The sequence below is a fragment of the Prinia subflava genome, chromosome 5, assembly GCF_021018805.1.
Source record: "Prinia subflava isolate CZ2003 ecotype Zambia chromosome 5, Cam_Psub_1.2, whole genome shotgun sequence".
In the NCBI taxonomy this organism is placed as follows: Eukaryota; Metazoa; Chordata; class Aves; order Passeriformes; family Cisticolidae; genus Prinia; species Prinia subflava.
This window is the reverse complement of record NC_086251.1, coordinates 53,509,166-53,532,927: the sequence shown is the minus strand read 5'-3', so window position 1 is coordinate 53,532,927 and position 23,762 is coordinate 53,509,166. Positions and strand designations below refer to the sequence as shown.

Here is a 23,762-nt window from a genome sequence, read left to right as displayed (position 1 = left end):
ATAGTGTTCAAGGCTATGCCATGTCCACATTAATCATTTTAATAGATCATAAACGCATCTCTGTAAAGTCTTAGATTAAATCCTGTGGAGGGCAACCTAAAGGATAAATTGAGTGAAATAAAATCAGATTTATACAACTTTAGGCTGAATGTCTCTTTCAGTCTCCCCTGCAGATGCTGGATGTAATGCTTTGGATCCTTTGTGGAGTTAATCCTATGGTGATCCGTGCCCATCAAGGAGATGATGCTGGTTTACACCAGATGAGGATCTCATCTGTAGCACTGTCTGTCCACCTCACATTTGGTTTCATACTGCTGTCAGATTGTAACAGATTTGTTAAAATGCATTTAAATACACAAGAAAATGGACTAGAGGCATGGTGGCACTTTCCCCAAGTCAAGGAGAACTTAGAGCCTCCCTCCATATAGCATATCTGATCCAGACATGTCTGTAGATGTGGGGACGTGATGGCATGAGCAGATCTTCAGTCCAACAGGAGCTTTACAAGGCAGCCCTTGACTGAGGAAGATCTGAAATGCCAGAAGGGCCATGGGGGCCACCCTGGAGGGGGATGTGTTCCATGTGCTGTGTCCCAGCCATGGGGTTTGGTTAACCAGTGTTTTCCTCCCCTGGCAGGTAGTGGTTTGTGGCCTCAGGTCACAACGTCATGACCTTGTGTCATGCCAGCTCAGCCAGCTGGTTCGTGGGGGAGGAAATAAAACTTGGGTGCTACCACATCCCTGCCCAAGCTCTGCCCCTCAGTTTCTCATGGGCACTAATTATGAGGGAGGCTCTTTTTCTGCTGCTGTATAATTATGCAGAGCACAGTCCAAGCCTTATTATAGCGCTGAGGCCTTAATATAGTTCTGAGTGAACTGCTTTTGGTTTTCTCCTGTTCTTTGAAAATACATTCAATCAAACAGTGGAGTGGCTTCCTAAGAATAGAATCCATATGGAACATGAGGTGGACACTGTGCCTGGGCTGGAGCTGCTGCCCAGGAGCTCTAACAGGAGGTTGGTGTCTTGGTGCATCTGTTGCCTTTGGGTTCTGAACTTGGGGTAGCAAGTTGAGGAAACTACTCCTTTCTCCACAGCAGTCAAAACTTTGGGTTTGCAGAGGAGCAAGGTGGGTTAGCAGATTTTGGATCATGTGTCGAGGCAGTGTAGGAGGAGGCGGGAGGCTGACTCTGGTCCTCTGTTAGAAGCAGCTGAAGATTACTGGAACATCAATTTCAGCGAAGAGTGTGCAGCCCTCCCCTCTGTCAGAGCTCTCCTGTGCGTGGCGCGCTTGCCGAAAAATCGCCGCTCTCGTGGCGCGCCCCAGCCCGCGGAGCGCCAGGATGGCCAGGACGTGCTCCTTCCTGCAGAAACCAAACAGGACCTGCCTCAGATCTGGCCAGCACAACCAGCCCAGAGGTGAGCAACCAACAGCTGTGCTGGAGACAGAGCAAGGCTATAGCAAAGTGCCAGGGACTGACCCCTCACCACTCTGGAGGAGCCACCCAGGATGGGAGTCTGCAGCCTCTGGAGGTACCAAACCAGCGAGCAGCAGCTCCTGCCACACCACACTGGGGGGACAGCCTCCTGCTGCTGGTGCTTCGGGGAATTTCCTCCTGTCTCTCCACACCCATGATGCCCTTTGCATGTTTTCCACAGAGGCTATGGACCTTTTGTGTAGTGATTATTTTGAGATGAGTAATGGAAGTGCTAATATTTAGGAAGCTGATAGGCACTAATTAGCTTAGAGCTGGAAAGCCAACTTGGAAACATAACCTGTTCCAGTAATCTCAGTGTATACAAATTCAGCAATGTCTCTGAGAGCTCAGGGGAAAAATTAACAGGGACCTGAACAGGAAACAATGCAGGTCCAGCAGGTTCCGCCTCCTTTTCTGAACTTCATTGTTAAAAATAATGTTACTCAATAATGGGAAATCAAAAATTAAATAAACCAAGAGGACAAGCCTTAAAACCTGGCTTTGGTCTGAGGCTAATGATGAAAAAGTACCACAAATCACAGCCTTGTAAATTGCTTTTCTGACTGGAAAATGGTTTTCAAATAGCCATTGTTGATGACTAGCCATCATTTACCTCCCCCATCCTTCCCAGAACAGGCACTGCCTCTTTCTCAGCTTAGTCTGGCCACTGGGATGAAACCCTTATTGGGGTTTATTTGTTTGGTTTTGTTTGTAGGGATTTTTTTTGTAAGATACATATGCTCACCTAGGAAATTACTCAGGAACAACTGATCCTTTACACGTCCCTGTTTTGAATTCCCTCACAAAGATAAGCCTGAAGAATATCTGAACCACCCATGTTAAATTTAGTTATGAAAAATTTTGAGCCTCAGTTTTGGGGAGAGGTGAATATATTTAATGTGTTCTTTTTTTCTCAATATTTAAGGGTCCGCATCAGTATTCTAGCAATTAATGAAATCTTATGCAATATTTTGATTGCATAAATGTTGTTCAGTGCTGAAAGTTTTGGAGGTTTTTTTTTCTGAAATTACTCCGATGAAATGGAGTTTATTGCAATCTGTACCACTGATATTCATTCTCACTGGTTGAAAGAAGAGCCATAGAAGAGAAGGTAACTTCTGATTTGCAGCTGCTTAGCCATGCACAGAGCTAGTCACTCTCTTTAATTTTCCAGGAGTTTTAAATTTTCCAGATGCAGCCTTGGAACAGCAAACGGAAAGTAGAAAAGAAAGAATTTGTAATTTATTCCAAATTTTAATTGTTATGTTGAGGCTGTTTCAGAAACTGCAGCTGAACTGTGTCAATGACTGCCACACTTTGAAGTCTGAGCCTGGGAACAGGAGACAAACTATTTGCTCCAAATCTGGAACCTGCAAATTGGCAAACAGGGCTGATACTGGTGATGCAGTGGAAAGAAAATTGGAACTTTACTGCGAAATAAAGTTCATTTAGAGCAATAAAATGGAATTCAGTGATAGAATACATGGGAATGGTTCAAAGCTGTGTCAGGGGAGCTCTAGACTTGACACTAAGAAGCATTTTTTTAATGAGGTGCTGGAGCAGGCTTCCTAGAGAGGTAAGTGATGTCCCAAAGCTATCAGTGCCCAAGAGGCATTTGGACAATGCCCTTAATAATTTATATTAACTTTTGGTCAGGCCTGAAGTGATCAGGAAGTTGGACTGGATTATCAGTGTAAGTTCCTTCCTAACAGACTGAAATACCTCCATTCCATTCCATTCCATTCCATTCCATTCCATTCCATTCCATTCCATTCCATTCCATTCCATTCCATTCCATTCCAAAATTAAAAGGCTTTGAAGGTAAATTGTGTGCATTGTAAGATACAGCCCACAGAGGAAAAAAAGAAAACATATGCAGCCATAAAGAAAGAAAAATAAGTTGAGATTTCCACTGTTGCTGGCATCCTTCTTCTCAGCAAAGAGAAGCTGAAGAGCTTGTCCCAGGCACAGGTCAAGCTTTTTGGGATGGAGCCCAACAGTTCTGGCATCTACTGCTTCATGTACCTGATATCTGGATAATCCTGGCACAGCTCCTTGACATATGCCTTGATCTTGTCTTTCTTCTTCTCCCCAATGATATTGGCAATGTGATCTATGGCAGGGAGGAGCCAGTCGGCATCAGAGCCCTGTGGACAAAGAATGATGTGGGGTCATCAGGGACAGCAGCAGCTGCTAAATGCCTTTTTCCAATGGCAAGAACACGCAGTGGGATGTGCTGGAGTGAGCCAGGACTGGTGCAGGCAGGACAGGCTGCCTCAGGCAGGCAGCAGGGTGCTGGGTGGCAATGGCAAGGCATCCCCAGGAGCTCTCCCAGGCCTGATCCTGCACTTCCCAATGCCCACGAGCACCCAAGCAAGCCAGACCCTGAGCAGGGCATTGTGGCTGTGGTCCAGCATAGCAGCAGATGCCAGAGACTTCACCTCCTGCTGCCTGATAGTTTCACGTGCCTCATATCTGAAATGGGATTTAGTGCCCTGGATGCCTGACTTTCCACAAAATCCAATTAATTCAACTTTGACTTCCCTGAAAATCCCAGACTGATGTTGCTGTGAGAGATGGAAATGTTAAAGGTTAATTAATGACTCAACCAAATGCAACTATTGTGTTGACCAACAGATACCTAAACTGCAACAATCAAGTCTTGTTGCTGGATCTTCAGGTGGTGATACCGTTCCTTTCTGCTATCTGCTCTTATCTTTTCTTTCCCATATATATTTTCTTAAGTGATTTTTTATACTTTTATATTATTATATTACTATAGGTAATAACCAAAATGACTATATACCTTCTTTACGTTGTAATCAAATTGTTTTAAAATAAACCAGCCATACACGTGCATACGTATGCACACACACATCTGTCTGTCTATCTATCTATCTATCTATCTATCTATCTATCTATCTATCTATCTATCTATCTATCTCTATGTCTCTGTCTCTCTATATCTCTGTCTCTTTCTCTCTCTCTCTGTCTATCTCTCTATCGATCTCTCTATCTCTCTACATCTATATATCTCACACTGGTCACTCAGTGTTGTGCCACTCTAATCTGGCTAAGGGATTTATTATCAATTACCCCACCTTCAGGGGTGGATTTCAACAGTTGTCCAGTCACAAAACACCCAGACTGCCACCACTTTCTCCCCACACCCTGCTGTACACAGACTGTGTACCCAGATGGAACTTGTCATGGGACTCAACTCCATAAGCTGTACCCAGGGCAAGGATCCTTTGGTGACAAAGTGCACCTCATGGCCTGAGGGAAGAGGCCCAGGAAGAAGCTGCCACAGGATGAGTGTGATCCTAACTGCACATGAACTACCCTATGCAAAGCTCCCTGGGAACGTGTTAAAACACAAGGTGCTGCCATCAGAGAGCTGCTGGCTGAACATGCTCAAGCTGCCAATGCAGAGAGGCTGCCAGGCTGGAAACCCACACCATGAACCTGCAGTAGCCACCTTGCTTAGTCTCTTTTCAGCACTTCTATATTTCCTGAGGCTTGTCCTTCTCAAGAGCCTGCTGCCTGGTCTCTGTGAAGCCAGGTGGGAATATTGCACCTCTGGGAGTGGGGCAGCCAGGGGATGCCAGCAGACAACTCACATACCTGATCAATGAGTATGTTGTGAATGATTGCAGCTTCCTGGCTCATCTTTCTGCTCACTTTCTGACGTGTCTCCCTGTTCATTTTCCATCTGGGTTTGATGACCTGTGTGACATATTCCTTCACCACGTATTTATGTACTTCATGTAGAAGCTCCTGGTTAAAAAGAAGCAAACCTCATGTGTTTTTTTGTCCATTCAAGGCCAAGGCAGTAAGAGAGAGCAGGGAAAGCCCTCAGGTCTTTGGCAGCACCTGAGGGCATAGAGGAAGTACAGGAAGGCAGCACACCATCAGCACACACTCACTCATATCTGCAGCCCCCACAGTTATAAAGAGGAGTCTGCAGGTCTTACCACAGCCTGAAAATGATGGTGTGACCCCTCAGCATCCCTGTTTCCAGGTGTGGGACCACTGCCTACCTGCCCCAGGGGCTCCCTCATGTGCTGCAGGTGCTCAGAGAACTGCGAGACTGCAAATGCCAGCGAGTCCGGCCTTTCTGTTTCCAAAATCCAGTTCTTGGTCAGGATTTTCTTAAGGAGTGGCTGAAAAAGAGACCAGCTCGCTGATGGCACAGGTATACTCAGACCAGCTGATGGTGCCCTAGCTGAAGGCACCCAGCTCTACACCTGACCTCAGGCTTGAACTGAAAGCACAGAGCACTGCCCCTGCATGAAGACACATGAGGAGCAGGCTGGATTTCTCCCTCCACCCCAGGGAATTCACACACATCTCCCCTTTCTGCGTAGGCCTCCCAGTGCAGAGAGGAGAACCATCATGCCCTGAGCTGGAGATGTTTTGGCATTGAAGGCTTATTTGGGATACCTCATTTCCTTGCTCTGTGCCACCTTGTGATCCACCAACTCTATTTCTTTAGGTAAATAAATTTGTTTCACTAATGTATTGGGGAAGAAAGAGATGAGAATGTCTCATGCAACTCAGGCATGACTAGAACAGGCTGTGGTGGGCAACCATGTGTGCCAGTGTTACATGGGTTTGCATCAGCTATGGAAACAAGAAGTCACTTGGGAGTGAATCTGTTGGAAATTAGCCCAGTAATCCACCACCTCTACAGCCTTCTCTATAAGTAAATCAAGCACTTTGTGTTCACAGCCCTTCCAAGAGGCTGTCTGTACTCCTGCAGACCTGTAAGACCTTCTGCTCCTTACCCTGATGTGGTGTTGGGAGGAATGGCGGCTGGGAGCATGTCCAGCTTTATGCCTCATGGTTAGTGATGACATGGGAGTGATGGCACTGTTTCCCATCTGTCCTGGGTACAAGGTACTCTGATCAAGTGTCCTCAACAGGTTATTTTCCTTTGCTGGGTCCCTAGAGCTAATGTACCTTCATACAGAAACAGCAATATCTGCTAAAGATTTCTGGAACCTAGAAGAGACTTCCCTAAAGGCCAAATGCAAAACATCCTTCCTCTGGCATGTTCCCTTTTCTCTTCCTAGCTCTCATGATGTCTGTCTTTAGACTCCTGGCAATCTCCTTCCCAATTATTTCCCCCCTTGCTGTGCTCCCAGCCTGCTGGAGAGCTGTTTAGAAATGCTTTGATTCGGCCTCTCTCAGTTCTCACGACATTTCAGCTCTCTTGCTCAATGCTTTGGCTCAGGGCCTTTCCTCTCCTGCTGCTTAGGCTCCAAGACAAGATCTGCAGTCACTGGAAAGTCCCCTTGGCCAGGAGGGCTTGGCTTAGATTGGAGAAGTTCCATGACTGTCTTGGTTTCTGGAAGTTATGTTTGGGGATTTAGAAAGTGAATTAGGGTAAGTGAAAAGGGATGGGACCAAAGGCTTGATTTCCCCCCATCCCTTCTATAATACCAGCTAAAGCTAGCAGAGCCCAGCTGGCTAAGAGCAGAAAGGCTCATCTACAGCAGCTGAGAAGCACAAACTCCATTGCAGCACATTGCCTTTAGGCCTCTTAACACAAGTCCAATTTTATCTGAGTTTTATCAGTTGATACAAGACCTTTAGCATTCTCATTCTGGAGTGATCAGTCTTTTGTCACCATGGGAACAGCCTGGAAAAACCACCCCTACCAGAATGAAATGTGTCCTGTCTGAGGAGGTTTCTGACAGACTGTGATGGTAGGTCTGTGAATCAGTAAGTCAAAGTCCTGAAAAATGCAAATTATTTGATAGAAGGAAAAGTGTGGTGATAGAAGGAAAAGTGGTTGTGTTCAGCTGGCCTCTCCGGTGCTTCACTTTGGATAAGATTTTCCCCACTGTTTTGCCTGAGAGACTGGAAGCTGCTAAATATCCTTTCTTCTTTCTTTTCTTTGTTATTAATAGCTTGAAAAATGTATCATTGCTCATGCCAGAAAATTCCCAGGATGCTGGAAGTTTTGCTTTTTAAGGGGGATTTCTGCAAGTGTTAAATATGTTTTGGAGGGATCATAATGTCATGTGCTGCAAAATGAAAATGACGTTTAGTTGGTGAGACAAGGGAAGGGCAATGACCCTCAGCTGCTGCACATAACCCTTATAATGAGGAAATAATGAGGCCAAGATCCTCTTACCTGTGCTTTTGTTCTTAATTTCGTTAAAAAAATATTTGTGAAGTTCCTTGTCAGAGCTGCCAAAATCTTCTGCAGTTGCTCAGTATTGACGTGAAATGCTGTTTCTAACCCTGACCTAGAGAGAGACAGAGATCAGCAACGAGTTAATGTTAAAATGTAAACTATTACAGAGCCCTAAGCATGTTATCTGGATTGGTATGTTGGATATTATTTTAAAATAAACTTGTGTTTCTATTACTTCCTCTTGGAAACACTTACTGAGTCAAAGTAATGGCTCTTTTTGCACAATTCTGTACACTGAAAATTAATCATGGATGAGTAACCGTGGTTAAAAACCCCCTCATATTTCCTCATCAGCTGGGACAGTGCAGCCATGCAAAGCAGTTGTGTAGGCTGGTGCTTTTTCACTCGAGCAACACTTCTGCTAAATGATTTCCAGGTACATGGGAGAAAACTGAGGGCTCTGGGGGAAAAGCAAATAATAATGCCAGGGAAGGGAAAGCTGCTGACCCTGTGTCCCCCAGAGCCTGTCTGATTCACCGCACAATGTCTGTGGTGACTATGGAGATGGAAACCTGTGGAATTTCCTAAGGACAGTGCATACTTCTGCAATGTTTTACCTTATGAGAAAGAAAATTGCTGAGAGGTTAATGAAATTGCCAGTGTGTGTGTGGGTGTGCTTCAGGGGCATTGTGACCTCCTGGCATTCTTCTCACTTTCCATCCCTGTCCCACTGTAACATGCTCAGTGTTGGTGAGGGGAGAACTGAGGCAGCACCACCACAAAAAAAAAGGCATCAGCAGTGATGCCTGAGCATCCCTGGATGTGCCACATCCTTTGCAGCAAACACAGAGACCAGCAGGTTCCTGTCACTGCCCAGACTTATTTTGCTGAGGCTGCCCTGGCAGGGCTGTAAAGCACCCAACACCATCCCTGTCATCCCAGGCTGGAGCTCAGGACTGTAACTCCAGTTGAACACCTGAAGTCTGGGTCCAGCATCCAAAAAAATCCTGCTGTTGGACACCTACCTCTGCCCCACAACTCATCACCCCAGGCTGATGAGCGTTTAACTTAGGAGTAAACCTATCACCCAAACACTGCCGGCTCCCCGCCTGGGGCTGACATCTCCCTTCATCCCCTGTCACTGCTCAGCGGGGAAGGGGCAGCGATGTCCCGCAGGGGCAGCAGGAGGCAGGGAAAGCCATTTCCTCGGCGAGGCGAGCATTGCTGGAGAGACCGTGCCATCTAGAGACTCACTGGCGGTAGTGCTCGCTGCGGCTGAGCCGCCCGCTCCTGTGAGACAGCGAGCACGAAATCCCCTCCATCCCCTGGATGTACTCGGCATGTGCATCCCTGCCGGAGCGGTGCAGCAGCGGGGGCTGGAAATCACCACCCGGTCTCTCCGGTGGGCAGAGCCCACGCACTAATCCTGTGGTGTTTTGCCGGGCTGACAAACAGAAGCACCACATCTGCATGGCAGAGATGTCTCCAGATGCTGATGAGCTCCTGGGCCTCAGCACGGGGCTCTGGGACCATCCTCACTGGCACCATCCTATTTATGGGGTGAGTGATGGATCTTTGACAGTCAGCCTGATGATACCTGTTCATCAGAGACGCTTTCCGACACATAACCAATTCATGCAAAGCCCTGGAAGTTCCAGATGCCAGCAGCAATGGCAGGCATTTATTTTTGGGTTGAGTGCTTTCATAGAGTTTCCTCTAGCCCAGTGCCAAAGGCAGCCTTGAGGCCATGTTTCTGAGTTAATTCTGCTAACCTCCAGAAGTAAAAAAAAAAAAAAAAAAAAAAAAAAAAAAAAAAAAAAAAAAAAAGAGAGAGAGAAAGGGAAAAAAGCTCTACTGAGGATGAAAAAGATGCTCTGAAAATGAGTTCAAAACTCTCATGCAAGCACTGCATCCATCCATTCATATTTCTGTCTCTTCACCCTTGTGGCTTTTATTTGCATCCTTTGGGGGAAATCCTCCCATGAGATTAGAAGGGCTGGAGGCTGAGCACCCAGCAGGACAACCCCAAGGAGAGCTTGGTCTTTCCTTTCCAGATCCTGCCACCCTCCCAGACCCCAGAAATGCAGCAGTTCAGCTCTGGGGGAGCAGACTTACACCAGGTCATGGAAGCTGTTGATGTAGGCAACAAGATGGGGCACAAAGATGGGGCTGTCCTGGGCAGTGCTCCACGCCACGAACTCCTGCTCAAACCTGTAGGAAAATACACCCAGTTAACACTAACAGTAGGTGCACTAAGGATGCCTCATCTTCTGTGTACATAGTGGTGTCAGGAAAAACCCGTGGCTGGCCCAACCTGTCCTCTCTGTGTGCAGATGAGTTTTTCCAGCTGCCATAACATGTGTGTGCAGTGGAGGGGAATAGATGGCAGATAATTATGGGCTTAGGATGCGCTCGCCTGAGCAGGTACACAGCACTTCTGGAAAGATGCCAGGGATGTTGGGAGGCCAAATTTCTGACTTTTCCTCACACTGAGGGTTTAATTGCAGGTGTGGCACACAGGCTTGTAAGTCTGAGCTTTCATTTCTCTGGCTTTTGGAGCAATATATTATGTGCCTTTTAAGCACAGAGGGCTGATTTTATAACAGAAGATGTGTAGGAATAGGGCAGCACACCTACTTTCCCTCCTGCCCCCAAAACCTCGGAGTGGTTGTTAGGTAGTTGTTTATTGTGTAGCACCAATTTCATGGGGTTAACAGTTGTTTCACAGCCAGATCTGTGCTGAAGACAGGAGGCTGTGTGCTCAGGCAGGCTTTTCCTAGTGGTCCCATTCTTTGTCAGGGTAAAGGAACCTGCTTGAGCTGGCCCCAGCCACTTGCATCTCAGGTTTGTTTAAGTAAAACTCAAGTTTCTGTGTTCCCTTAGTCTGAGAGTCCTGGCTGCTCCAGCTTGCATTTTACACAGTTAAAAATATAAAGAAAGAAAGAAAAGGAAAAAATAAGAAAAAAAATTAAAAAGAGAACAAAGAAAAGGGAAAAGAAGAAGAACAACAAAAAAGCAAAACATTATTTCAGCAATTTCCTTTGGACACTGGGTAAATTTTAATGGACTCAGGAGGCAGCCCAGCTGTGTGTTTTGCCAGGGTTTAGCAGAGAGGGTCTCACCAGCCATTTTTTTATGGCCATAGCCATGGGATGCCAGAGAAAACCACCCAGCAGGACTCATCCCAGGATACCTAGATGATGCTTTGGGCAAACAGGCTTTTGGTGTGAGGGATCCCTAACCACTGCTTGCTCATGACTGAAGCTGCAAGTGACCAGCATCCAATGTCACAAAAGTCCTGGGTGGATGGGACCGCAGTGGTCCTACCCCTTTCCAGATAGCAGCTACTTCCCAGAACTCTGACAGTAGATTTTTGGACTCACAGAGTCCCATCTGGGTCTGTGTATGACTCCCTGCAAGTTGTTTCGCAGCTTGCTTATTACTGGGCTCATTGTGACCTCTAATTCTCCCAGGGGTAGCCTTGTGCCTGCTCAGTGCCAGTGTCTTTTCCCTGTTTTTTTTTTTTACCAATGTGGGACTCAGAAAGAAAGTTCTGCCCAGAACAGTGCTGACCTTGGTATGAATTCAAGCAGCTCTGCCATGCACAACTCAAGCATTTTTGTTTCCAGGCTTCTGCTGATATCTCTAGATAACTTCATATGCTCCCCGAAGATCTAGAAAAGGGAATGAAGAAACTCCAGTGAGTGGGACAAGCACTGATGAAACATCCTTCACAAGGATCTCATGCAGCTTTGGTCTGTAGGAATGGCTCACCTAGCAAAGGGACAAACAGCCAACTCATTGCCAGGTTTGCATTAGTCTCTGTCAGTTTAAAAAATTATAATGCAGAATAGGCTAAGAAGCACCAAATGATTTGTGATATAACCATTCACCCCCAATGGCCTCATGCCCTTCTGTTGTCTGAGTGTGGGTTGGAGGCGGTGTTGGCTGGAGCTCCGAGCTGTCCTGGTGTCATCCTCCTCTTTTGGGGGGAATTGCTGGAGGGATCAACCCCCAGCCCAAGGGGAGCTGAGCTGTCCTCGTGTATGAGCCCATGATAAGGGGGACTATGAGCCCCATCCCTGAGGGCCCACACAAGCTCCCTTATCAGGAGTGACACCAGGGCAGCACAGAGGGTCAGGCATCACCCTGAACTCTTGTTTGCACTGGAACTCCTCCCAGATTCCCATTCCCACAACCCCAGCTACACTTCAGGACTCAGGTGTGTTGCAGTCCTACTCTGGTACTTCCCATGGCATCCTATCCATCTGCTAAATCAATTCAGATCTTCCTTCCCTGTGATCACGTAATGTGTACTATTCCTCTGTGGAAAAAGAGTCACATCAGCAGGCAAAACTCTTTGATTTTCTTTCTTTCTCTCTCTCTCTCTCCCTCTCTTTTTCTGTTAGTATTATTTAATTGAAGTGACTCAACCAATTGAGTGATGAGAATTAATCCTGCCTTTATTACCCTGTAGTCCCTAAACTAGTAGGGGCTTTTGTTTTTTGTACAGTTTAAATTGGAGTGGCTGTCACTGCCTACGGCCTTTCCCCAGCTTCCACAGCCCTGGGACAAAGTTGCTCTTTAAGCCAAAGGTTTTTTCAAAGAAACCTTTTCGCTCCACCTTTTTTCCAATTCTCTTTCTTCTTCCTAATCAAAGAGGTTTAGGGACTTTAAAATCAGTTGCCTATTATGTTGCTGACACAATTGACAGCAGGTTTAATTTGCAGCTTGGAGGCAAGCGGGAGAGCTAAAAGTTGTAATAAATGGCATTTTCTGCTCTAATGTATTCTGCCAGTGTGTGACTTACATAAATTATCCCAGGAGGCGGTACCTCCACCCCAGAAGGAAATGATCCAGTTTCCCTGGAGCCACAGAGACCTCCCCCCCTCCCCCAGCTAATTAAATACCGTTTGAATATCAAAAGAGAGTGAGGCGTGGTAGAGGTTTTCCATCTCTTCTGAATGAACTTCCTTCTCCCACTTCTCCTTGCCCTCTAGTCTCAGGATGTTTCCAAAATAACTTTTGATTTTCCCCTAAATGTTAAACATAGGAAGGAAACATGCAGCTCAGGATAATGAAGCAAACACGAATACAGCACCTCACTGCATTCTACTCCATCAGCACGTGGGTGCAGCCACCACTCACGCGTGGAAAGGTGAGCAGAGTCACAGGCCTTGCTCCAGACCTCAGGAGAAATCAGGATCTGTGCTATGTGTGTGCAAGTCAAAGGAGAGTCATTCTCCTGGCAGGGAAACGGTGGGTCAGCTGTTTGTTTGATTGCAAAGTCCTCCAGCACATGGAATGCATGGGGTCAGGATTAAAGATCAAACCAGTCCCTTCTAGGGTACAGCCAGTCAGGTAAGCAGCAGCACTGCTCACTCCTGGCTGATAAATCAATGTTGTTGCTGGTGAAACAAAGCGATCTTTCACCAGCATGGTGGAGCAATACTGATTTCATTCAGCTGGGTACCTTGAGCTCACCTTGAGCTGTGCCCTGATTCAGAAATGATTTGCAGGAAAATGTCTGAGCCCAGCAAAGAGCCAGGAAAGTCTTACACAGTGTGCCAGACAAGGACTGCAGAAAGACAACTGGGAAGTGGCCACAGACCATGAGTGTGTCCTCTAGTGGGGGTACCCAAAGTCTGCCAATAGCAAACACCAGATGTGCTGGAGGAGATCCACACAGTGACAGTAGCTGCTAAAATGCCTTTGCCCCTAACTTTGCAGTGTGTACAATCTGCTGAAGCTCAGCTATGACCTTTCAGAAAGTGTCTGCCATAGTGACTGGGTCTGGTACAGTCCTGTTGGCTCTGCTTGGGTCTACAAGGTGGTATTGAGGAATTTTTTACGTTAGAATGGCCTGTCCACTGTGTGAGGCCAGTAGGATTCAGCACCTGGTGGGGCTGGAAACCACCATGCAGTCATCGAAGACCTCTGTCTGGGAGGCTGAGGCTCCTTTACCTTCCCTGGGGGGCCTGTGGGGACTAGGTCAAAACTCTTACCTTTGCAGAAGCAATGTAGTCATTTTTCAGTCTATCCCAATCAGCTGGTTTTAACAGCAAGGACAAGTTTTCTGTCTTAACCTCTGGTTTGAGCTCAGGATGACCCAGAAAGAGTTCACTGGAAAGAATCAAATGAACAAATTATAATGCCTCAGAGTGTGAATAAACTGATGGAATATTCATGCAGCATGAGCTACATAATTATTAAGCCATGAGAAATATACTTAAAGCTTAAATTGTGCTGCTTGTTTTCAAGGTTTAACAAGAAAATTTTCCTTTCTATTCAAAATCCTAATTATCCAACCCCAAAATGATCTAAAGTTCCAGCCCACTTGAGAAATCATGAGACTTGTGAGTTATTTGGACATGAAAAGTGCTATGAGACTTTACTTTTTAAAATAAACAACATGAAGCTGATTCATTCTACTAGAAGCTTGCAAACTGCCTTTCAGGGTAATTCCTGTAGTAGCGCGATGCTTTGGAGTCAGCCCATCTCCCTGCCTCCGCTGTGGTGTCACATCTCAGCTCATGGCAGCCTGTGATTTGTCTCTGTGCATGATCCTGACCCAGGGGAGGGGGCAGAGCAGGACCTGGAGGCACTCCCGTGCCTGGGACACCAGCCATGCCCCCCTGCAGATGGAAGTGCTGGGTGGACGGGCAGCTACAGAGTCTGACTCCAAAGAGGGCTCAGCTGACACACGACTTTGCTGCTCACTTTCCTCTGGACTGACATGTAATCAGGCCAGCTGATTAGCACAGAAGCAGGGGAAGGGAGGGAACGCCTGTGTTCCTCTCTCTGGGGCAGGAAAAATGTTATTAGCCTGTAAAATCAAATGTGCTACTCTTGCAACCGGCCACAGACTGTGGAGGCACTGCATCTTGCAGGGCAGTGCAGGTGGAAAAGAGAAAGAAGAAAATATTCATGTACTTGGTGAAGGTGGGGCATAAGTTTTGAGCTGTCATCTTGTTAATCTGGGAACACAGCTGGAGTGTCCTACACACAGCCAGCACATTTTTCAGCCACCAAAATGGGTTCTCATTGCCACACCAGCACTGTGCCCACGGTTAGGTTCAGATACAAGTGAGGACTGTAATGTACAAGGTCAGGCTGCTGCAGAGTGACCGCTCAGCAGAAAATGAGTTCAGCCTGCTGACAGTGTCCTGGAGTCAATGCTTCCGTGGTCATGGTTCAGATTTCCCAGAGAAGAACATCTCCACATGTGGAGCATTGCACAACCCAGCTGCTGCCAGAGCCTGCTGCACATTCTAAAGGACAACACAAATTTAAAGATAGACTCTCCACCACAACTTAAAGTACAGTCTCAAATGTATACTCACGGGGCTTATTCCCACCTCTTTTTTTTTTTTCTTTTTAAAAGTTGTTTGAATTGTAACATCAATAATGAGTTTGGGTCAGTCAATATCTTCCTTTTTGATTATTTATTCCAAGAGACAATGAAGTTTTTTTGAATGGGAAAATCAAATGAAAACAGCCCAGAACAGCCAGGTGATTGCAAGCAGTGCCTCAAACAACTGCAAACTCTCAATAAACCCTTTCTCAGCAATTCAGAGAAATATGGCAGGGGCAATTTTTTTGGTACACAATCTGGCTGCTGAAGCTCATTTCTATCCTGCAGTGCTGGGGTGGGGCCATGCAGGAATTTCCCTTCAGGTGAGATCTGCAGGGATTTGTGATGCTGAGAGGATTACACACATCATTATGGTCACCACACTCGAGGTGGGGTTTTAAGAGCAACTGGATAAGTTCATAAAAGAAACTTGTTGAGGGCTGTTTAAAACAAAGACCACTGGCACATATTTCTTACCCAAAGGCTACATCAGGCTAGGGGTGTTCTGGGCAACAGTGTGCTGCTGCTTGCTCTGCTCTGTCACTGCCCCCTTTCTGACCATTTTGACCCAGTGTTTGGCTCAGTGCTAGTACTCCTGCCTTCACTCCTTCTTTGTTTTATTTGAGGGCTGACAATGGGTTTGTGTAGGTCCCTCCCTTGAACATCTGGCTCAGGCCATACCTGGAAGCCAGCCACTAGGACAGACACAATTTTGCTTTGACATAACTGTTTTCACATGCTTATTTTCCAGACCCCTGAACTGCAAGGAGCTATGTCTTAAACCCCTCCCATTCAACCAGCAGACACCTGAGACAGAGCCTTTGTTTTCATGTGTCTACCCTCGATGATGTCTTGGCTCCTCTTTAAGAGGACTCTGACCCCATGCATAGGGGTTAATGTGGCCCATTTCCAAATTCATCACAATTTTAATTAAACAGGAAGAAGGCCTCCCCCACAGGCCCCTGCCTGTGCCTGGAAAAGTCACTGACCAGCTGTTGGATATTGCAAAATACATGCAGAAAGGAGCAGGTTTATCAGAGCAGGTTTATCAAATGCAGAGAGGAGTTTCCTGGCACGTGGGAACAGCAAGTGGGAGAGGGAGGAGGAAATGGGGTGATGTAGATCTGTAAAAAGCACCAAGTGCTTTATCCACAGACCACTGTCCCCAGCTATTAACAGATTTGCTGTCTGGCTTCACTGTAGTCACTGCATCTGGCTTGCTTGCTTGGAAAACTGAGAATGGCTTGGTGCTTTTGGAGTGCCCCACAGCCCCATGGCTCCCTGGAAGAGGCAGAGGCACTGTGGCAAACACAGCTCACCTGTGGTAGGTGTTGGCCACCCAGTCAAGCAAGGTGTAGACCTCGTGGAAGTCCAGTGGTTCCCGGGAGAGTTCTTGCAAATGTGAGGCAATGGCATTGTGAAAAGCTTCCACATATGTGTCACACACCTGATACTCCTCTGGATAGCATTTTTTTACTGATGTCTTGATTTTCAGTAAATCTTTCCTCAGATGTTCCTGGAGGAAATGTAAGTGGAGATCAAGCCAAGAAGTTTCTTCTTCCCTTGATGCCATGGGTGCCTTCCGGACTCTTTTTCTTGCACTCTCGTTGATAGCTTCCCTCCATTGCTCCCTCCACTTTCTGGGCCTGCCGAGCAAATCTGACCCAGGACGAGCAGCACTGTCCGTGTTGCGATGAGCTGCTTCTTCATGGGCAATTAAAGTCACCATGGAGGTCAGCATGGTAGGCTGTACAGTGGGATCCTCCAGTGTTCCCTCCACTATGGACCAGATTGCATTTGTGATGGAGTTATAAAGCAAATCCACATCCTTGGATTTCCGTACAAACTCCTGGGGGTTATCACTGTATTTCTCAGAATCCCATTCAGAGATAGTCTCATCTTCCATTAACTTGATACTTGCAAATGCTTCCAAAAGTTGTCTTTTCTGAATAAGTTCATTGATTTCCATTACTGCAGAAACAGGGGGGAAGGGGTTGGGACAAAGCAGGCATTAGGCTATTGACAGGTTGGTAACAGGACAAGATGCCCAACAGGGAGACTCGCAGTAGGCTGTTCAGAGTAGTAAGATCCCATCAGTGCCTCTGAGACTGCCCCTGGGCCTTCTTGATCTCTCCAGCTCCTGTTTGACACAGGAGAGGAAAACAGTGGGAAAGCAATCTGCAAATTGAGCCACATCCCTGAACAGCTGATTGCAGAGACAGGAAATACCAGAAACCTTCTGATAGCCCTGCAGGAGGGCCTCAAGCAATGGCTGGTGAGGCTGCACAAAGGGACACTGAGGGAGACTCAGGCTGCATAAAAGTGTCTCTGGCTCTGCCCCTCTGCTGGTGTGGAGATGAGGTGGAACTGGCAGCAGGAATGGTTCAGGATATACCTCACCAGCAGGATTTCCTTTAGCATGGATGTCCTTGTTTCCCTGCATACCACTGTGCTCAGCACAGCTCTGCTGCTGTGTTGGCCATGGTGGTGTAGCCCAGCTCAGGCCTCTCTGGCTGAAAGGGTATTTCAGTGTGCTGCCCAAGAGGGCAGGGAGAGTGCCCAGGGTTCTGCCTGGGGTAGTGGGAGGGAGCTCAGCAGGACAGACCCCTTTGGCTGTCCTGAGCTCTTGGGTCAGGTCTCTCTCTTGATGGTTATGCATGTCCCAGCCTACCCACAAGCATGAACTCAGAGATACCAGGGCCCTGAGAGAGCCTCCTGTATGTAGGCTCACAGTCAGGTGCCAAGCACAGCCTTGCACCAGTGATGCTTTTTTCCCAAGTGCTGAGCACTGCTGTCCCTCAGTGGTTTGGGGAGGTGTGGGCATTGTAGGGGCATCTAAACCTGTGGATTTGTGGTGCTCCTGGTACTCAGGTCTCACATGGGCATTCTCCACCTCCTTTGCTTTTGGCACCCACTGCCAGAACTGGCTGATGTTGGCTGGGGGGAAGTCACCCAATACTTCTACCCCCAAAGTGGCTGAGGTCTACAGAGTTTCCCATTTGTTTTGCAAAGTCTTGCTCGTGCAAGAACCACTGCCTATTTGCCAGTAAGATAAGAAGTATTTGCCATGTGTTGAGGAGATCCCAGAGCACTGTTAGCTTTTGAGAGACCCCGGGAAGCTCTTGCCGTCTCCAGCATTGTAAAGATGCTCAGAACAGGAGATCCCACTCTGACAGTGGGCCTAAGAAAAATATTAAAGGGAAGGGAAAGGGTGTCCTTTAGGCATGTGTGGCCACTGCTTCTGGGACATACACATACAAAATGATACGGAAGAATTGGAGAGCACTCAAAGAAGGAATTGTTCATAACACATAATTTCTGCCCTTAGGTTTTCTGCACACAGGTTTTATACCATAGGTACCAAGTAATCTCTGTAGCATGAGAGTATCTCTATGAAGATAAAAATATGCCAAATAACCAAACTATTGATGCATCCCAGAATACATAGATCTTTGAGTGCCTATATGGTGCTACAGTTGCTTCTGCACTCAGAAGGGAAGGAAATTCTACCAATTAACTTAGTCTCTTCTAGATAAATTAATATAAAACCTGTGTTTACACAAATGCTTCCAGTGAGAGGCTAGAGGAATACATTCTGTTCTGTTTATCAAAGTGAGAAAACACCATTTAATCGCCATCTAGGATAATTATTCAGGGAGGTGATGTTGGGTGCTAAATGGATCTTTAATTCAGCAATACAAGATTAGCCAGCTGGTGGTTGAAGGAAGACAATTGAAAGGCAATTAACTATTATACAGCTTAATGGTGCACATGGTGGAATCTCCATCACTTGCCATATTATCCCAGGATGGGATGTGTTTCCAACAGAGCTGCTCTAGTCCAGGCCAAACACAAGTTACTGGGCAGAGAATGGACCTTATTCATGCAATTTCTCAGCTCGTTTTTTTCAGGAGATCAGAAAGCTTGTGATAACATTTTCTGCCACTCCTCATCTATGACCCTTGGATATCAGATTACCAAAGTCTATGAGATGGGCTCAGATCCAGTTTACCAAGCTCGCAATGCATCAATGTAAAGCAGTAAATCACTTCCCAGCACAGCAGAGCACATTACAGGCAGTATCAGGCAGTGTCAGCCCATGCATCTGATCCCTGTGGCACCCTATGCAGTGCACCAACACTTTCTTTCTAGAAATTTAGACTGAGGAAAGGCCAAGTCATGTTGTTTCACCTCAGTCTGTCTCCAGGTGAATGCATTGTAGCACCTCTGCCTTGAGAAGGTGGAGGACAGCAGTGCCCAAACCATGATCAAAGTCATTGCAGTCTGCACACACCTGGGGAAAGGTGAGAGCTGTTCCAAAGCTAATTGTTATGATTTGTCTGAGACCTATCTATAAAATGCTGACAAAACACGTGAGAGTAACCAGCCTGAGGAAGACAAAAAGCAAATACTTGCAGCATTGCTGTTGTGAGGACAGGTGGAAAGTCAATGCAAGAGAGCAAAATATCTGTGGATGTGTCTTTGCAAGACAATCTCTAAGATTAGGAACCAAAGTGGAGCTTCCAGACCATTTTTCTTCCCCTCTAGGCCTTGCAGCACACAGAGCACAGTTGGAGGACCATCAGTGTGAGAGCTGAAGAGCAGAAATTGTCCAGGACGGCAATGCAAACAATAGCACACTGCACTTGTAGGTATTGTCAGACCAGCAGTTCCCAACCTGTGCTCAGCAGTTTGGTGACTGATAGGTGTGATGGGCAATATCACACTGACAGGTTGACAGGTAGGCTGCTGATATGGCTAAACTAAAGCAGAGGAGGCCACAGAGCAGAAGGTTCAGTGACAGAGCCTTGCCCAGGCTGGGCCAGGCAACACACCCAGTGAGTGCATGCAAGAGGTGCAGTTGCTTGTGAAAGGATGCCTGGTTCTTTAGCACCTCTGTTGGGCCCAAGCCTTGCACACTGTAAATTAATGTTACATTTATCCTGCAAGAAAATGGCAGTGGTGGTTTTGTGTCTTACCTGAAAGAGGTTTTGCTTCAATGGGCTCACATAACTCACCAACCTTCTCCATGCCATTACAGGCCAGGGATGTGTTCTCCTCATAGGTCCTGAGTGTTCGCAGAAGTCTTTTTGCATTCCAAGTGCCACTATCTTCCTTCCCTTTCTCTTTTTTCAGACTTTGTTTTGATTTCCGGATGCTGAGCATTGTTTTAATACCTCTTTCAAAGAACCCGCTGTCCCTTCTCTGAAAATCTGAGCTGCTCAGTTCACAAGCAACCTCCATCTTTTCCTCCCCTGGACTGTTCAATGGAGAGGCTGGTTCTGAGGTCACACTCCTTGTGTCTAACTCCATATTTCTATTTATCTTGTCTTTCAACAGGAGGTTTATCAAACAGGTTGACGGCAATCACTGAAATGCATAAAAGAGCAGAATTAGAGATTCCTTAACAGGGTATTACTATGTCTCCAAAGTCAGATCTGGACTCAAAATCTTGCCCACTCCTTTCCTGTGCCTAAATACAAGGACAGAGCAAGATGTTGTAGCTTGTACCTGCTGAAACAATCTCTCTCCCCACAGACAGCAGATGCTGGCCTGTACCTGGTGCTCTGGAAAGCTTCTCTTAACTCCATAAACCAGGCAAGAGGCAACTATTTCTTCAGCACCAAGGAATCACGAGATGTCAGAGATGTTGAAATCTGTGTAAACATACCACTTCAGTGGGTAACCAGATATGGTTTTATTTTCCATTCTTCTAGGTAGATTTCCAGCCATGCAGGAATAATAATCTTCCTGAATCTCACTGGGTTGTTTCCACTTTCTGATGTGAATATGGCAACTTTGGGTTTTGTTGCTACTTCTGCCCTGCTCAAGCCCTGAGCTGCTGCTGCTGGAGGTGGCCCAGGGGTGAGTGGTTCCCAGCAGGTGCCTGAGCTCTGCCCTAGCCCCTTCCACCAAAGCCACAGCCATCTCTGCACTCTGAATTGTCATGGTTACAGCACAGCAGGCAGTACAAGGCAGGAAGGGTTCACATCACTCATCCTGCAGAGCACTACATCCCAACATGCCAAGGAGGGTATCTCCAAGGCCAAACAAACCTCTGCACAAGCTGCAGGGGATTCCAGATTTCAGCAGAAGTGCTCCTGTCAGTGCTGGGCTGCAGTCACAGTCACGGTCACGGTCTCTGCACTTGCTCAGCTCCTGCCCTGCTGCAGACAAACTCCCCTTTGCCCACCCTGAGGGCTGGCCCAGGTGTTTGGGAAGAGGGAGGAGAGAGGTTTTGCCTTCCCTCCCTTGCAAAGGGCTCCCATCAGACCTCCAGATGATAGAGCCCATTCATGGAACCACTGTACATTGCAGTGCTCTGAGGATGGAAAATGCCACATTTCTCCAGGCTTAGGGCAGCTGAGTGAACAGTTCAAATTATTAGAAATAGCTATTGCTTGAGGTGACAGAGGAACTGCCTGTCTTGGGTTTGCCCAGCCCACAGAAGCCAGTGACTGAGAAATGATTGCAGTCAATAGACATGTTGGGACTCTGGAAATAGATCTCAGTCAGAGTTTGGCTCCCTTGTGCATGGTTATTTCACAGGCTGTGAACTGCAGGGATGGCATCTTCCCATGGGTTTGCTGGGCTGTGGGGCTCAGACCCTGCCTCACACACTCACATGGGAGGGAGGATTTACCCATTCACTGCCTTGCTCAGGAGCTCACGTATCTCAGGCCATACAGAGGGTGGAGGAGAGAGGAAGGCACCTCACTGCCCAGGGATTTCAGTGAAAGGAGGCTGAGATCTCACCTCAGACTCTGCCTGGGGGTTCTGCAGACAGAGCAGAGCAGAAGCAATGGTCAAAGGGGTGACCTACATGGTGGAGAGAGCCAGGGGCGAAAGTAATAAAAGATGTGAGCCCATGAGAAAGGAAAGGAATACATACCCCAGTAGTGACTGAAGTGATCCCCTCCGCAGCAAGCTGGGATAGCACAGGTGTGATCCACAGAAACTGAGAGCAGCTCCGTGCTGCAGGAAGTGCAGAAGTGCAGTGCAGGTGAGCAGCTCTGCAGGACAGAGGTCCAGGCCAGCTCACCCACCTCAGCTGACTGGGGCACTGTCCCTCACACATGTGCTGGCTGAGAGGCTCCCTCTGGGAACAGTGCTGCTCTCCATCCTCCTTCACCCTCTGAAAATGGCTGTTAAAAGTAGAAAAAAAGGCCTGTCTGTTCCTGCCCAAGAGCTCCAGCACCTTCACCTGTTTGATCTCTGGAAAAGACTCACACTCTTTCACTTTCACTGCGTCTGAGCATTTAAAAGAAGGGGTGGGGAGAAAATTCCAGGTTAATTATTACTCTACAAGTGAGATGGGACCTTGAACCAGAGGTTCTATGATGGGGTGAGCTGCTGCCTTGAGATGGCCTGGGGCAATGAGGAGAAGGAGGATTTCAGGATGAGGTCCTGTCCTGATGGGCTGAAGCCCCACTTATCTGGGTAGGGGGTTCAAAAGCAGCCCCAGAGCTGCAGTGTGGGATGGCTGATTTCACCCCCTTCTGCCCTGTTTCTGCAGGTCACGGGTGCTTGGTTCTGTAATGATTGCCAGACGTGGGCGACGTACAGGGAGTAATGTGTCTCCTGGTTAAATATTTATATATTCACATCCTCACTTTGCCCTGTGGGCACTTATTTCCATGGGGCTGCTAGTCCTGGATCCCTCCACTCTCAGAGCATTTGGGAACCTTGGAAGGAACTCAAAGCAAAAGAGCACAAAAAAGGGGGGGCCTTGAAGGTTTAAACAACATTAAATACAGTCACTTGGTTTGTCTCTGACTTGTGCAAAATGATTTAACCCTGGGGCTCCTTTAGTGCCCAGACAGAGGCAAGTCAGGCTGCCACGTGTCCAAGGTCCTGGTGTAAAGCAGGAGAGGTAAATCAGGAGGTGCCACCATGCCATGGGCAGTGTGCACTTCTTTGCTTTAGGAGCCTGCCAGCATGTCACCTGTCAGTGTGATAAGGGACATCAGAGGGGTTAGTGATGGATAGATGCAATAAATGACATCTGGACTTTGTGCTGTGCAGAGGAGAACAGAGGGAGAGAATGGAGGGTACCAGTCTCCTCTACATCTGGGAGAGACTGTGTGTCCAGGAGATGGAAAGTGTGTGGGATGGGAATAAATATGAGCCTATTAAATAGGGAAGCATGGCAGTGTGGACTTGGTGTGAAATTGCCCTGATGGTGAGATGGGACTGGGCAGAGCATCATTTGTGGCTGCCCCATAGTGCAGGGGGAGTCCTGCCTGAAGCCTCCCTCAGCCAGGCAATGCAGTGCTGAGCTTTCTGTCCTTGAGATCTTCAAAGTCACGTGTAAGCCAGAGACTGCCCTGATGTACTGGGAAAAACCATTACTGATAATGCTTCTGCCACCTGGCAACTTGACAATGTGAACTAAGAAATGAGCTATTTATTCAGGCAGAGGTTGAGGAGTGGAAAGCCCCTTTGGACACAAAGTCCAACTAAACCTCTTTCCATCCGGGTTCTAATTGCCTCATCCACAAAATATTTACATGGTGTTGGTTTGCACAGACAGGCTTTCCGTGACTGGGGTGCTGCCAGAACAGGCAGGTTCAGCATGGATGGGGGCTGATCTGGGCCTTTCTGGGGACTGTCAACTACCCCAAAACTCAGCTAGCACCAGGGCCTGCTAGAATGTTAATAAACACAATCCTGAGGGAGTTCTGTATCCCACATGCTAGGTCACCTCTCTCCCTACAACCTTTTCTTGTGCTCTCTCCTAGCAGCAGCTCTCAAGAAACGCTCCTGTTCCTGGAAATACCATCAGGGC

The 23,762-nt window shown here is 47.2% G+C and overlaps 1 protein-coding gene across 1 annotated transcript; it reads right to left on the bottom strand.

The window, feature by feature from the left end:
• On the bottom strand, positions 1-22,218 carry EXOC3L4 (exocyst complex component 3 like 4). The gene is made up of 12 exons (XM_063399425.1): positions 21,867-22,218; positions 19,954-20,344; positions 16,294-16,945; positions 13,626-13,743; positions 12,531-12,656; positions 11,194-11,294; positions 9,736-9,831; positions 7,618-7,732; positions 5,516-5,638; positions 5,100-5,252; positions 3,501-3,622; positions 1-1,361 (listed from the first exon to the last, which is right to left on the bottom strand). Exons 2-12 carry the CDS (start codon positions 20,285-20,287, stop codon positions 1,199-1,201), a joined length of 2,103 nt encoding a protein of 700 aa, XP_063255495.1. The 5' UTR covers positions 20,288-20,344; positions 21,867-22,218; the 3' UTR covers positions 1-1,198.
• Between the last annotated feature and the right edge of the window lie 1,544 nt (positions 22,219-23,762).